Source organism: Phaethon aethereus, assembly GCF_964289735.1.
Source record: "Phaethon aethereus genome assembly, chromosome: 6".
Classification (NCBI taxonomy): domain Eukaryota; kingdom Metazoa; phylum Chordata; class Aves; order Phaethontiformes; family Phaethontidae; genus Phaethon; species Phaethon aethereus.
The window spans coordinates 5,255,175-5,269,955 of record NC_138580.1 but is presented as its reverse complement, the minus strand read 5'-3'; the positions used below and the strand labels follow the sequence as shown (position 1 = coordinate 5,269,955).

General features: G+C 37.5%; 1 protein-coding gene across 1 annotated transcript in view; it reads left to right on the top strand.

Moving 5' to 3' along the window:
* The window catches only part of ARHGAP15 (Rho GTPase activating protein 15), a gene marked incomplete at its 3' end in the record, with an annotated part of 312,226 nt that overhangs the window by 16,707 nt on the left and 280,738 nt on the right, over positions 1–14,781 (top strand). Inside the window, exon 2 of the mRNA XM_082001330.1 lies at positions 13,841–13,915. Within this exon, the coding sequence (XP_081857456.1) occupies positions 13,841–13,915 (75 nt within the window). The remainder of the gene's footprint in view (positions 1–13,840; positions 13,916–14,781) is intronic.

Here is a 14,781-nt window from a genome sequence, read left to right as displayed (position 1 = left end):
CTTATTAGAGTTAGATGTGCCTTTATGCTATTTTTTCTGAACATTTACAACAAGCACTCTCTCTGTGCCTGAATGGGTTTGTGTAATAGATCTGATGATCTTCAAATCTGGAGTAGGATTTTTTTTTAGGTCAGTCTCCTTTTACATCATTTTGGATACTTGACCTGGGAAGCGAATGACCATTTGTATATGGACATTAGAACGTTTTAAGATGAGTATTCAGAGCATTGTTTAAATCCTGATACTTCTAGAACCACATAGAAAACAGCTTGTAAATTAGTGTCTATGGCCATGTGCAATAAACTACAGAAAGAATTATAATTTGAGTGGATTTATCTTCCATTGTATTCCACTTTAACACACACTTGTTTAAACCTGCAAGAAGATATAAGCAGGTGTTTTAAAAATCAGCGTGATGCAGTATGGCAGCTTGCTTCTGCCTTTCTGATTGTATGTGCACCTGTGTAAATGAGACAAATTTTCCCACTTGTGATTTGGCGACTTTCCTTACAGATAGAGAGATGACTGTATAAAATGCAGGGCACTGCAAAATCAACTTCATTGTTTTAGCACATGGAAATTGTAGATTACAGTTAGTTTTGGTCTTCCTGTAAGACGCTGTGCTGTGCATTCACCACTTTATAAATCTATAGTCCCTGAATCTAGGTAGTGACAAACTGAGATATATTAACGAATTGACCGGTTTTTGTAATGGCACCCATTATAGAGAGAGGCAGGTCCTTTACACCGCGAAAAGCACTAAATGATAAACAGTGTATAAAACCTTCCCTGTAATAAACTTCCCCCCATGTATTGCATTGCTGAGGGGAATCTTGCAAGCAGTGCAATGCTGGACCAAACTGATGTTTTTACTGTGTCCTGGAGTTTTCCCTATTCTTTAAGTTTTCAACTCTGTGCATAGGAATAATTTCAAGAATCTTCTTTTATCTCTAATTTTAAGAGCTTAATGCTGTGCTCTTACAGGTACACTCTTAAGATGATGCAGATATTAATAGTAATGCAGAAGAGACAGGAAGAGTCAACAAATGTCTGTAGGATTTTAGGTTTCTGTTTGGTTGTGGCTTTTTTTTCAGTCAGGGTTGATTTACTCGCAAGAAACTGGTGATGAACTTTCCAAGCTATTAATGATTAAAAACATGTTGAATGGCATCTATGAGTGATGCTAATTTTAGAAATATTAGCAAGATTTGGCTAAATTTTAGGAAACTTAAATAGAGGTTATGCTGGAGTCTTGAAGAGGTTTTCTGAGGTAGTTCTTGCCTCTTCATTTCAATCTTAAACAAATATTGGGTTTTCATGGAAATTGTAAAAGGTTCAAAAAGCGCAATCATTGTGCCACTACTCAAAACAGGAAAATGGCATGACTCAGAAAAATTTATAGGCAGATTAAATATTGGGTCAACTAATGGAAAACTTGTTGCAGGGTTTAACTAAAAAACCCACGAAGTTAGGAATATCGTTGACGTCAATCATCATAACTGAATAAAAAACAAATTTAAAAAACAAAACAGCATTTTTTTTAATGCAAGTCTCATGAAAAAGCAGCCGTATTTGTGAAGTATACTGAAAGTTTGTAAGTCACTCGACTTAATAGTATGTGACACTCTGATTAAATATTACCTATGTGCTGTATCAGTGAAGCACACGTTAAATGGATTAAGAACTGATTCATTTACACGTTTCAGAAAGTAGTCCCCAGAGAATCATCATCAACTGGGTGAATTTTTAGAGTTGTTCTCCAGGGACTAGTACTAAGCTTGACACTAATCACTCTTTTTATCCATGATAGGGACGTAAATAGAACAGTTCTAATAACATTTTAAAATAAAGCAAAGATTGATAGGCTGGCAAATAAGTCTGGGTAAAGGGCACTTGTGGAGAGTGATCTGGATTGCTTAATGGCTGAAAATGCTTTTTAATTTATCCAAATATATGTATATATGGAAAACACAGGCCATGCTGTTCCCAGAACTAGGAACTGTATGCTGAGATTTTACTCCAAAACATAGCTCCTGTGAGTGTTTCGGTGTTTGAGCTGACACTTGTGTGCGGCAATGAAGAAGAGAGACAGCAAACGTTCATCTTTGTCAGTGGCACTGATGAAAAGGAAACTGGAATAGTGATATTAAAATAATGAAGATTATACAAGGAAGGGTGGGGGGGGAAATGTTGGAGGTTAGGAAAATTGTCGTGCTGATGGAGGACCAACAGACCTTAGCATGTTTAAATCATCTAAATGAAATTGAAAGGCAATTGATTTTCAGACTTACCTACATTAAGGGACAAGACTGGGCACCAAACGATTCTTTAATTTAACAGAAAAAGGCAATACAATATGAAACGTCTGGAAGTTGGAAACCCCTCAAAATAAAATGGGAGTTACAGTATATTTTGCAAAGGCTAGTGGGAAACTATCAAGAGAATTGGTAAATTCATCATTTTTTCATGCTTTCAAATAAGAAATGGATCCCTTCCAAGGAGATATCAAACAGAAATTTCCTAGGCTAAGTCCAACATAGTTTGGATAAAATATTGATATAAACATTTCTATAAACATTCCCGTCTTGATTCCTCATCCATGTCAAGGGGTGGAGAAGCAAAGAGATCCAGTGACAGGTGTTGTTTGAAAGCCTTCGTTGGACAGGGGATGGAAGAGAAGAAACTCGGCACATAAGTGATAAATTAAAGCCTTTTTCCCCTCCATTACGTGACGTGTATTTGTAACTTTGCTGACAGGATGGTGTGTATATATATATATGTGAAATAAACAGTCAAAGTTCAGTCTTAAGGTACCACCAAAGCTTCTAATGACATTTTGCTCATTTTTTTTCTTGAGGCGCTGTTTGGTTTTGGGGTTTTGGTTTGGTTTTTTTAAATTTTTTTTTTTTATATAAGGTCAATGACTTCTCTGGCAGTGCACCTGGAGTCAGTACCGTCTTTACGCGCTGCCCACATTTTGGATGGCAATGGATGATTCTTGTTTTGTTTTGTTGAGGGTTTTCTATTATACGTAATGTCGGTGACTTCTCTATCAGAACAGAATGAGGAAAATCAAATCAGGGGCAATTTCCAGTCTGTCTAGACGCTTCAGAAGTTTCAAACAGGATAATTCCATTTCTTCTTTTCTTTATCCGCTGTATTAGCGTTATGTAGTGTGCTGTCAGTGTAATGCTGCAAGAGTAAAAGCAGGAGATTCAGGGTGCTTGGATCAGAAATACGCGCTTCCCTCTCCTACGTGTTCTCTTCAGTACATGAACCAATTTGTGGAGTGAGCACAAAAGGGAGTGTCGTATTATTTGAAACGTGTCTTTGTCTATGAAGGGCAAACAATGAAAACGTACTTAAGCAATATGGGCAATAGCATTTTGCAATTGTAGTTCTTACTTTGCCATGACACAAATGGATGACACTTTTTCTTTTTTTTTTCTTTTTAACCTGTGTGACAAAGAATCAAATCAAGACCCCTGAAGCCCAATACACAGTTGAAGAACAAATTTTGGTATTTAACAAAAACCCAACAACCTGACCTTTGCACTATAGTACTTTTACTGTTTCAGCAGTTTTTGGGAAAAGTTTTAGGATAATAATTTTCTATGAGGTGAAGGCAAATTGCAAGTGGAGAATCCCAGAGCTGGGTAACAATATTAACAATTGTTGCTGTCCTGCCTGGTTTGCTGCAAGGTTGTAGTTAAATATAAAATTGATAAACCTCAAAGAAAGAGTGAAGAAAAGTTAAGCTTTGAAATATTTTTATTCTTTTCCTAGCAGAATATTGTGATGTCAGATAGAATAGGAAGGAGTCATCCTAACTGACCTTTGCAAAATCACCCATTTGCTTAAAAAGCTACTTGAAGTAGATCAGTTATTATTTTGATTACCCTATTTCTTTCATGTTTGTGTTTGTAATGGCATCTGGGAAAATCTCTTTGAAAACTTTGCTTAATTCTTTCTTCTACTGCTTAGGCACTTTGGTCCTCTGAAAAATGCTAATAAGCAATACTGATTTTTTTTTTTTTTAAGAAATTACAGGTTGTGTTGATATGAGAGATTAATATGAGCCAACAGGGATAGAAAAAAAAGCATTCACAAGCTTACTCAGGTTGTTAGTGCAAAGGGAAGGGGTAGCAGGTGGCAAGTTAGATGGCCGTCTAGATATTATCAATCTGACAGGTATCCAAGTGGTTCTGTATTACAGTGTCTAATTTTGATCTCTGAATATTTTTAAATAAGATTTAGCTATAGGGTTTTCAGCTGTGACCTGGACTAGAAGATGTTCCTTCCAATCACATTAAAAATTCCTGAACTGACAAAAACAAAGGTTTTTCCATTGTAAAAGCCAATGTTTTACCTCTGTTTTGGCTGGAATTGGCAACCTAAAAGTTAGAGAGAAGGTAGTCTTAATGGTTTTTTTTCCTTCAAAGAAGCTGAAGTAAGCTTGAAAGTCAGAGCAAGATAGTTTTTATTCAGGTTCTTTGGTTTTTGTCACTGGACGTACATAGTGACTTTTTTGGCTTGTGTTCCTTATAAATCTAATTTCATTCTGGAGCCAGGACTTTTTCGGCACCGCTCCTATGAAACTTGGACACAACGATTTGACAATATGTCCAGACCAAACCAGATCAAGTAGTCACACATGACTGATTCAGCAGAGCATGCTCAGAGACAAGACCGATGTCTCTGCGCGGCAAACAATTCTCTAGGGTAGGGACAGTGCACTCAGATCCAGTCACCCCAGAGTAAACACCAAGTTAGACACAGCTTAAATGTGCCTTCAAGCACAGGTTTCCACTGCTGAGTAGCTGAGAGCCTCAAGCCAGGCTGCAGACCCAGCCATGCCGTAGCTTTCATATCTCTTTTTCAGCCTGCTAGCAGGCATCCGCAATGGTCAGAGCAGTACTGGGGTGCACTCTGCAAGTGGCAGGGGAAGACAAAAGAGAAAAACACTTGTTAGAGTAATTTTGTGAATACGTTTCACTGGTATTTGCAACTCATTCTATTAACTTACCATGAATGTTTGGAAGTGTGATAGTTTGTTTGCCAGAGTGTTGGCAGAAAGGAGGAGTCCTGGAAGACTCTGTTGGAAATATTCTGTTTCAGAGATCCCTTTGATTTTCCTCTCCTCCCTTCTTTTAAGTTTCGGTCATCAAATCAAAGAGCAGAAACCATAGTATGTAACTTTTCTAATGACTCCCATACAGTATATGAAGGACACCTAAAGAACTATGAATAGCCTGTAAAAATACCATGGCATTCATATGCACATATAAGGTTGTTCAAATAATTTCAATTAAAATATTATTAAAATATATTCTTTTGGAATACAAAAGTATTAATTTGTCACATAGCTTATTATTTAAAGGAAAGAAATTATTATTATGTGTTGATTTGTTGTTAATCAAACTATATTTGGCAAAAAAAATGTTATTTTAATTTTAACATTATTGCTTTGTCTTAAATTATCTGCAATAAGGCTGGCTTTTAGACTCAAAAAAATCTAGAGACAGAAGCTTTTCTTCTCTACTAGATTTTATAGAGTCCCTTGTTACCAAGTAGGGTTTTCTCAGTTGTTATTCCAAAGAACAATGACACAAATTAAAACAAATCTTTGTTAAAATGACTTTTTTACTATTTACCTTGACGGGCTACCATGGAATATTTTCTGCAGTTTGGTATATATGGAATGTACATTGAGGATAAACAATTTTACACAGGTTTGGATTTGGTTCACACTGTTTTCAGTATGCTCTACCTTTGATTTTATACGCTATGGCCACTGAGTGATGTGTGGTGCCCAAGGTAGTTGTAAGCTAAGTTGGGTCTGGGAAGCAGGCTAGCCTGGGAAGCAGGATAAACTTGTCTGTGCTCTGGCTCATATGGCCACGGCTATGCTTCTCTGATGCTTGAGACAGTTTGTTTCAAGTTAGCCTGGGTATCCCTTCCCTGCCATTGACAATGTAGAGCATATTCTTACCTGAGAATCTTTGCCATTTCCCTATATCATTCCAGTTTGGGGGTTTTTTTTATTCCCCCTTTCCCCCCACACATTCCCCTCTCCCCTTTGTATTTCTGGCACATATACGTCCACAGGTGTTATTAAGTGCAGGGTAGCATGTGGTGTCCATGCTTCAGTGCTATCGCAGAGGAAGGGCTTCCTACAGGAAAAAAACGATCACTTTCAGTATTTTGCAGGCTGCCCATCTAAGCCCATCATTGCCTGGCATCTACACACTAAGGGCAAGGATCCAGCGAACTTGTGAGTGGGCACCATGCCATCTGAACAGATGGGCATGGAAGTAGGCAGCCAGTAGACCATGTATGTGCATCAACTGTGGGTGTTGAGGGCAAGATTCCCAGTGGAGAATGTCCAAACAGCTGTCTGGCCTGAGCCAACATGCCTACGACCAAGCAAAAGTGCCATCCCTAAATCCTGCTGAGTTGGATTAACCTTCAAAAATAAAAATTGCTTCTGCAGTAGCATAAGGTGAGTTTTTGGCTTGTTTAAATCTGAGAGAAAGAATTAGGTAGGCAGGATAAAGAGGTGCACTAACATAGAGTCCACTAGAGAGGACTGAGCATTTGTCTAGGAATATTAATAATACTTTATACAGGGGTATTTATATGGTATACAGTAACTGATGACTTGCAGGAGTGTGACATCAATGTTAATTATGCTCTTTCTGTTAAGACGGTCCTTTCAGGAGAGACCGAGCTTTTGAGTGCGTTTTGATTGTAGTGTATGTGCCGGATGTGATTTTGTAACGGCAATTCTTTTGGTTTTTTTTTTTCACATTTACTTACTAAGTTTTAAATTATTTTTTTGTTTGCCCCTCACCCTGAGAATACTATTCTGGGGTACAATTTCAGGTCGGAGTTGCTGACACAGTTTGCTGTCATAGCTGAGTTCTCACATTTACTGTCTTCATTTTTCTAAGATCCAAAGGGGACATGAAAAGATAGTCTATCATTACTCTCTGTCTGTATTAATTTGATTTTTACCTTTTATAGACATAACATCAAAGAACATATTTTTGCAGACTTAAATGTCAAAGACCACTGAGATACTGATGTCTGTTGCATTTTTGTTCCTGCTGTTTGTATTTCCTCTATCATTGGGGCACTACTTATCTGTAATTTTATGAAAGCACCTGCAGTAGTTAAGATTAATATATTCATGGTGAACCAAAAGTAACAACTGCATTACAAATAGAAAAATCTAAATAAGCAACTTATCAATATATTTTATAATATATATTTTATGTATGGCTAAATGAATACTGTCACAGTGTGCACGTTGCTGTATTTTGTTACATATTACAGACTCTAACAGAAAAGTCTAGTACAAATATATAAAAAGCCTCACTTTATATGTTCTTTTCTTGAATCGAGGAGTATTGTATTTAACACAATTAAAGCATATTGAAGCTTTGAGACCAGGTTCCAGTTTGATTTCTGGTTGAAAATCCTGAGGATTAGAGGAAACACAGCTGCTGGTCCCCTTGTGAGAGTTTGATCTCCAGCTATGCGAATCTGAGTGACCCACAGTCAACTTTAGAGCAGCCTCAGGATGTCTTGAACTTACCAGGTGGTAAGAAGCTTTTGTAGCTGTCTCCCCTTCTACATATGGTTTTGGCAGGTCTCCTACTCCTGAAAAGGCTAAAAATGAAGCCAACTACATCAGCTGGGACTCCCTCAAAGGAAGGATCAATTGGACAAATTTCAAAGTCCATTTGAGTAGCTAGAGAGGAACAAAAGGGCTCCTGCTCTAGGGAAAACGTGCTTCTGGGAAACAGCAAGCCATTAATGGAGAGAAGTACCTAGTGCCTGATGTAGGCTTATCCTCGGAGTTAAAATATTAGCCCAAATTGTATACCTCCAATTTGGAGCATCTCTCCAATGATTTTGGGAAAGGAGGAGACATAGTTTCAAACAGACCATGCTTTGTAATCATGCTTATGAATATTTATTCTCTGATCACAGAGAATCAGTTCATCTTAACACTGGTTGAAATTTAAACTAGGATCTGAATAATTATTTTGCTCTTATTTCATGAATTAAGCGGCTGAATAAATCAAGATACTCCTGCACTGAAAGCGCCACGGTGCTTGTCTACAGCAATTTCTGAAGCCAGGGAGCACGCCCACGTGATTAAATTGCCTTGATATAAAATACCTACCTTCACAGGCTCGAATACGAAGGAGGACCCTCGCACTGTGGGAAAGGTCTATAGGATTCTGATTTATAAGGGAGCAAGAGGTCAAGGGAAGCAAAACCATTACCATTATTTTCACAGGCTCTGGAGATGGGGACTGAATATAGAGGCAGTGTGCTCAAAGGGAGACGTGCGGGGGAATGCAACACAATCCTGCTCGTTTTTTTTTTTTCCTCCACTGACTTCAGTCTGCAAATTCTGCTGAGAGTATGTCATATGTAACAAACTCAAGCCTGTAAGGACTGTGAAGTGGTTTTCTTATTAAATGATGCATAGAGAGATTATCTGGTCTGTAGCCAGCGCACAAAAGCTTCATCCATACAAGTTCTTATTCCTGAGCAAAGCGCTTGGTCACCTTCGTAGTAATGAGTTTTCGGGGGCCTGGGGAAGGGCATGGAGGGTGAGGAGCAAATGAGGGCTCGTGGGGGCAGGACTGAAAATGCGCTTCGTGCCTCTCTCTCCCTGCAAGCCTAAGGAGGGGGGGGAAAAAAAAAGCAGAGGGCTAATGTCACATTATACTGCCTCATAGTCTCCATTAGCTTTTCTTCTGAAGAAATCTCTTTAGGACAAGTACAGAGGGGAAAAAACCCAAATCAAACATGTGGTTCTAATGTAACCCTCTGGAGGATGGTGTTAGGTTAGCCAAGAGCACCAGTGGCCATGGCTGTGGGCAAAGAGCCCACTGGGACACAGGGAGGTTTCCCTGGGGCTGAACAGGGTCTTCTGCTGAACTATCGCACAGCTCTAAGGCACCAAGAGCATCCACAGCAGCGAGTTGGGGCAGAGAAGGGGGTTGCTCCCGCTGTTACTTGACAGTCTCCATTTCTTGAGGATGGACCAAAAATTCTTATCTGTTGAGGTGACAAAGGACCATCTTCAAGTGGGGAGCCCTGTGGGATTTTCGCCATGCCTTTTACAGCAGAAGGAAAACTATATCACAGCAGAGCTGTTTCCAGATAATTTCTGTAGATAATGATGGACTTGCCATGCTGCCCAAGACTGGACCTTTAGAACAGAACAAATCATTTCAAGCTCATCACTGAGTGCAATGTTACAGGATTTTCCTTTCTCCTGCCATTGCCCAGGTGTCTTTCAAGGGATGGGGCTGTTAGAGAAATTTAACAAAAATGTGTTGCAGCATTTCTTATCTAAGCAATTATGAGCTGTCACTGCAGTATGGAAGTAACTGGGAATGAAATGACCACAGACATCACTAAATCAGGTATCACCCCTCCTCCTCTGTTGAGGGAATGATTTTCACAAAAGTTTATATGACTAGTTTGGACTTTTATTGCAAACTTTCAAGCTGCCACCAGTAAGTTCGATCCTATAAAGTATTCAGTGTTCTGGCCCTGATCCAGAAAAACACTTAAACCCGTTGGAGAGTGCTTTGCTGGATCAGGTCCAGAGCGAGCAACATGCAGTTGTAGGGGCTCAACAGTAGGGGCTTCCTCTTTATTTGGGTGTTTATAAAAGAATTTCCACAAACGTGATTGCAGTGTGGGTAGGATGAAAAAAACAATAGTTAGACCCCTAAAAAGAAAGGTGAACAGCATGACAATTTTTTTGCTAGAAAAGTAAAAAAACCTCCATGAGAACCTTCTCCTTGGTGGAGCAATACAGTGATGGAGGAAACAGCAGATAGATGTCATCCCAGGGTTTCTCATCCAAAGCAGAGCTCTGCTGCACCAGGTGCTGCTTGTTCAAGCAAGCTATGGTTTTCTGAGGCTTCTTGTAGGTGACATATATGGGTAAATAATCTGTGGTGAATAACTTATTTGATAATCTTGGAAACTACCTAGAAATATCTTACAATTATCTTAGTTATTTAGGGAGACATGTGAATTCAGAATGATGTTTCAGGCAATAATTCATTGTCTGTACTTTGCACTAGAGCAGCCTGTCTGGGCCTTTTGAGAAATGCTAGTTGGTTTTGTTAGGTTTGGTTGAAATCAAGAAGTATGCTGCTTCTCGTTGACTAGATTAATTAGGTCAGAAATATGCTTGTAATGGGAAATAAAATCCAAATCCATCCTCCAGGTCTCTTTTAAAATCAATGTCATGCTATTTGAAGAGACTACCAATGTGTTAGTTGTGATGAAGCCCCATTGAAGAACAAATGGGAACACAGAAAGAAATGAAATTAAACATCAGGTTATTGTATTTTACTTCATCAGTGTTAAAAGAGCGGTTGTCAAATGGTTGTCCCTTCACGCCAGGGTACCAGGCATATGTAATGGAGGCTTTGCATTGTAGAAAGGATGATGACGGATTAGTGCTTAGATGCTGGAATAACTCTGGTAGGAGATGGATACCCTTTAGCTAAGGGAAGGGGGGCGGCTGAGGCTGAATTTAACAAAACCAGACTTGCCCACAGACTTGCAAGCTCTCGCAGAGTGGATTTTTAATGCTGCAGGTGACATTGTTGCTGACTGAAGAATGTTCATCAAATCAGAAAACTGCTGATAAGCTGCCTTTCCCAAAAAGGGATCTCACGAACTTCTGTAAATCCCTGCCTTTCATCATACCCTGGGAGGTGAGGTGGAGGGCTTGTGACAGATAGTATTCGGGTTTTTCTTCAGTTTATTAGGGTAACTGAATGGAGCGATAGAGAAAAAAAATCTCAAAACATGTCCTTTATGGTCTGTCTATTAAAAACAAAGTGAAAGAATGAAAATAATTGAGCGTACACTTCCCTTTGAATATTTTTGGTACACCACTAAAAATTGTGAGCACATTGAAACATGGGTATATTGACTCCTGTCACTCAGGTTTTCCTGCTAAGAACATTTTAAGACTGAACTGAACATAAAGGAAAGGCAGTGATACAACTAACTCATTCAGCAGTATTTGAAAAATATATTTAAGACCAAATTTGTATAAAGCCTGCTGGAATTTTATAAAATCAGTCTTATGAAAGAATATATTGCCTCTGTTGTTGCTGAGTATTTTCAAGCAGGTTTAATTCAGTTTTTTAAAAGTTCCATTCCTAAACCAAGAGGCTGGTAGAAATGAATAAGTTTTTTGTTGAAGTTTCCATTAATTCCATTTGTAAGCCAAATATTTGGGGTGTTTTTCCAGAAGAGCTTGATCTTGGCTTAAATAGCTGTGGATTTTGGTCGTATTTCTGTAACTAGATTCAGACTTCGGAGCTTCAGGACTTTCTTGCGTTAGATTGTTCATTGCTGGGCTACAAAGTAATGTAATTTCTTTTATTTCTGCCCTATAAGAGAAACACCTTTTTAGCAAAAGTGTCACATTAAGTAACCAGGTAGGTCTGTTCTTTCTCCTTGTACACATGCAGTGTTCCTTAATATTTCCGCTTTGCATACCGCGAAGAGGTTTTTAAAGCACTTAATATAATCCATAACTGGAATTTAAAAATTGTTTTTCTCCTTTCATATTTCCTGGAAATATTACTATTGTCTTTTTTATTACACTACCGCTGATCATTTTCTAATATGACCGAAATAGTACTTTTTACTATCTGCTTTCTTCATTTGGCTGTGGATGGATTTAGGGCTTCTGATATATTCTTTTTAGCATGTATCAGATGTGAGCATTTCTTTTGCTAAGGCTCTGATCGCTGAACCAAAGACCAGACCGAAAGCTCTGATCGGTGCTGTACACTTCACCACGTTGCATATAGGGCCCCCAACAGACACGTATGATTCCTGGAGAGAGCAGCTGAATGTTAAAATAGATACTGTGGAGTAGTGGTGTGTCTTGTTATTTGATTTGGAGGAGTGAAGAATGTGTTTTAGAAAGCGTTGCTGGGCAATATGCTCTGTTGTATGTTAAGGAATAATTAGGACGGGGGATCTGGGTAAGAAAGACTTTCTGTGATCTAGACCTGAATAGCTTAGTTATACATCCTAAGCACTGTAGAACCTTCGGAGTTGTTGAACAGTAAAGATAAAGATAAATTGAATTAATTTATTTTGAATTTATATATGTGCCTCTGCCTACATTAAGTTCCATCCAAAATCTAAATCGAAAGACTGTAATCTTAGAAGTTCTCTCAATAGCATCAGCAAATCATTCTTGTTTACCCTACATGCTAATAAAACGGGAACATGACACTCCTGAAAACAAGATTGCAAAATACAGAAAATGTGGTCTGACATTTTTTTTCTCCCCAAAGGAGGGACTGCCACTAACTAAAGTATTTCTTATGAAAGCTCGATTGCTTAAGATGCAGAATATTAAGAGAGAAAAACACTTTAGGACACAGCCATGTCACCAGCTGTTACTCACCCTTAATGAAATTGTTAAGTGATATTCTTCATAAATAGGTCAGGGAAACTTTTGAATTGTGAAGAATGTTTTATCTCTTTCTTTGAAATGTTTGTATTAAATTTAGAACTGGTAATTCATTAAGCTCATTAGCTCTGACTAGGAGAGCAGAGCAGTATCTAGGATATAGATTTCAAGGCTTAAAAATGTTAGTGCTTACAAATAAACATGAAAGCATTGTGTGGAGAAAAAATATGGGATCATAATATGTTTAACTGTTTTTTGAGCGTGGCCCTCTGGATTAATTAAGAACATTTTCTATATTCAGACACTTAAATATAAACAGAATACATTATGACTTTCAGTTAACTCTGTTTTAATAGGGAAAAAGAGAATGCGTTACGATGAATACAGTGAAGCTAGCTGAGACTATATTTTGTTGGTTTTGTCTGGTTTTTGGCTTCAGTTAAAAGAGGAGATAAACACTGTATTTTACAGGATCCTATACCCAAATTATATTATTCTTGACTGACATTGAATTTAAACAGTAGAAGTTTTTTGTTTTTTTTTTTTTTAAATAAACGAACACACATATTTGGATGACCTATCCTTTGTTGCAGATCTGTAAGGAAGTAAAACGCTGTTGAGTTCTTGCCAAACCCTTGATTCATGATGAAACTTTCATTGATTATTTAATAATTTCTGGTATAATAGAATCTAATAATTTTCCAGAGTTAAGTGACAGATAGTTAGTCTGTCTTCCTCCTGGAAGAGGGAACTGGAGGAAATCAAGGACTCATCCTTGGGAGCAGCTGTAGAATCAGAGTCCAGTATCGCTGTAGCCTTCCCATCATGGAGAGTTTAGAAATAACCTTTAAGGCAGTTTAAATGTGTTGGATATATTATGTGTTTATTCCCAATTATTTTCTAGTTTCTTCATTGACTTGCTTTGTGGTCTTGAGGTTATAATTGGCATCTTTCCCCTCTCTGTAAAATGGGTTTAAGAGCACCTAACCAGATAAGCAATTTTTGAGATTCCTGATAGAAAAGTAGTAAATTAAAATGATTGTTATCAGTTGGTTGATTTTTAGGTAAATTTGCCCATGTGACATCACAAAGAAACACATTTATACCAGAGATGTTTAGAGTTTAGTAGCTGTACATTTCAAATAGGCAGGGCTCAGTGGAAAACCATTTTTCACAGAAATGCGGTACTGAAAGAAGCCAGGTTTCCAAAAGTATGTCCAATGCATGCTGTGCGTGCCCGGTAATTAAATGTGCAGGTCCACCTTTACCTGCACGTATTTGAATCCTTTCTGAATTTAAAACCTTGATTTTTTTTTTTTTTTTTTTTTTTTTTTTTTTTTTTTTTAGGTGAATCGTCATAGAAGAAATCATTCCCAACACAACTTAATGCTTGCAGACATCATTAGTACACAGGACCACGCGGTAAGCAATTGCTCTATAGAACTGATAAATCACTCTTGTTATTTTAAATGTTTATAATGTAAATGTTACACACGCTTTATTAAAGAATAAACACATGAGGCTTCGGATGACTCAGGATGTTAAGGGATTTGAGGGATTTTGAGTAATCAATGAAAAGAATAATTTTAGAAGATACAAGGCAATTTATATAGCTTGACTTTACTGTTAATTTGGTTATACTAGACTGATGTTTCATCAGTATTAATAGTTGGTATAAAGGAGTGTGACCATGTCTTTGTCCTTATTAAGGTGTTTTTCATATTAATTTTATAAATAAAAGTGATCATGATATTTAACACAGTTTTCCTTGATATTTAAAGAATCTAGGGGGAATGAGGAGCATAGAGTATTTTCTATTACAAGAAAATAAATATGCAAATACAGGTTCATCAAAGAAATGTTGGTATCGGTGGTTCTTTTACCTACACAAACTTTCCATGATTAGGTATGTTCAGAAGCTTTGAATTCTTCTAATTAACAAAATTATAGAACCTATATGTGATACAGTGATAATTACTTTTTGTCATAGTTGCTAATAGTGTTAGCTCATGAGAGTCTTTTTTTTATTATTTAGAAACTCAAATATTTACACATACATACACTTAAATATTTTTCTAAAAAGCAAATAATAATAATAAAGAAATACAAAAACTCACACAATAATTCAATTTTCTTATTTCTATGCTAAATCTCAGGGCATTTTGGGTCATTGTCTCAACCTTCCATATGTTGAAAAGGTGCAGGAAGGGCAGCAGCTTAACAACAAATGATGATATTTATTGAGACAGAAACAACAGAGCATATCATTAAGATACATTTGGTATGCT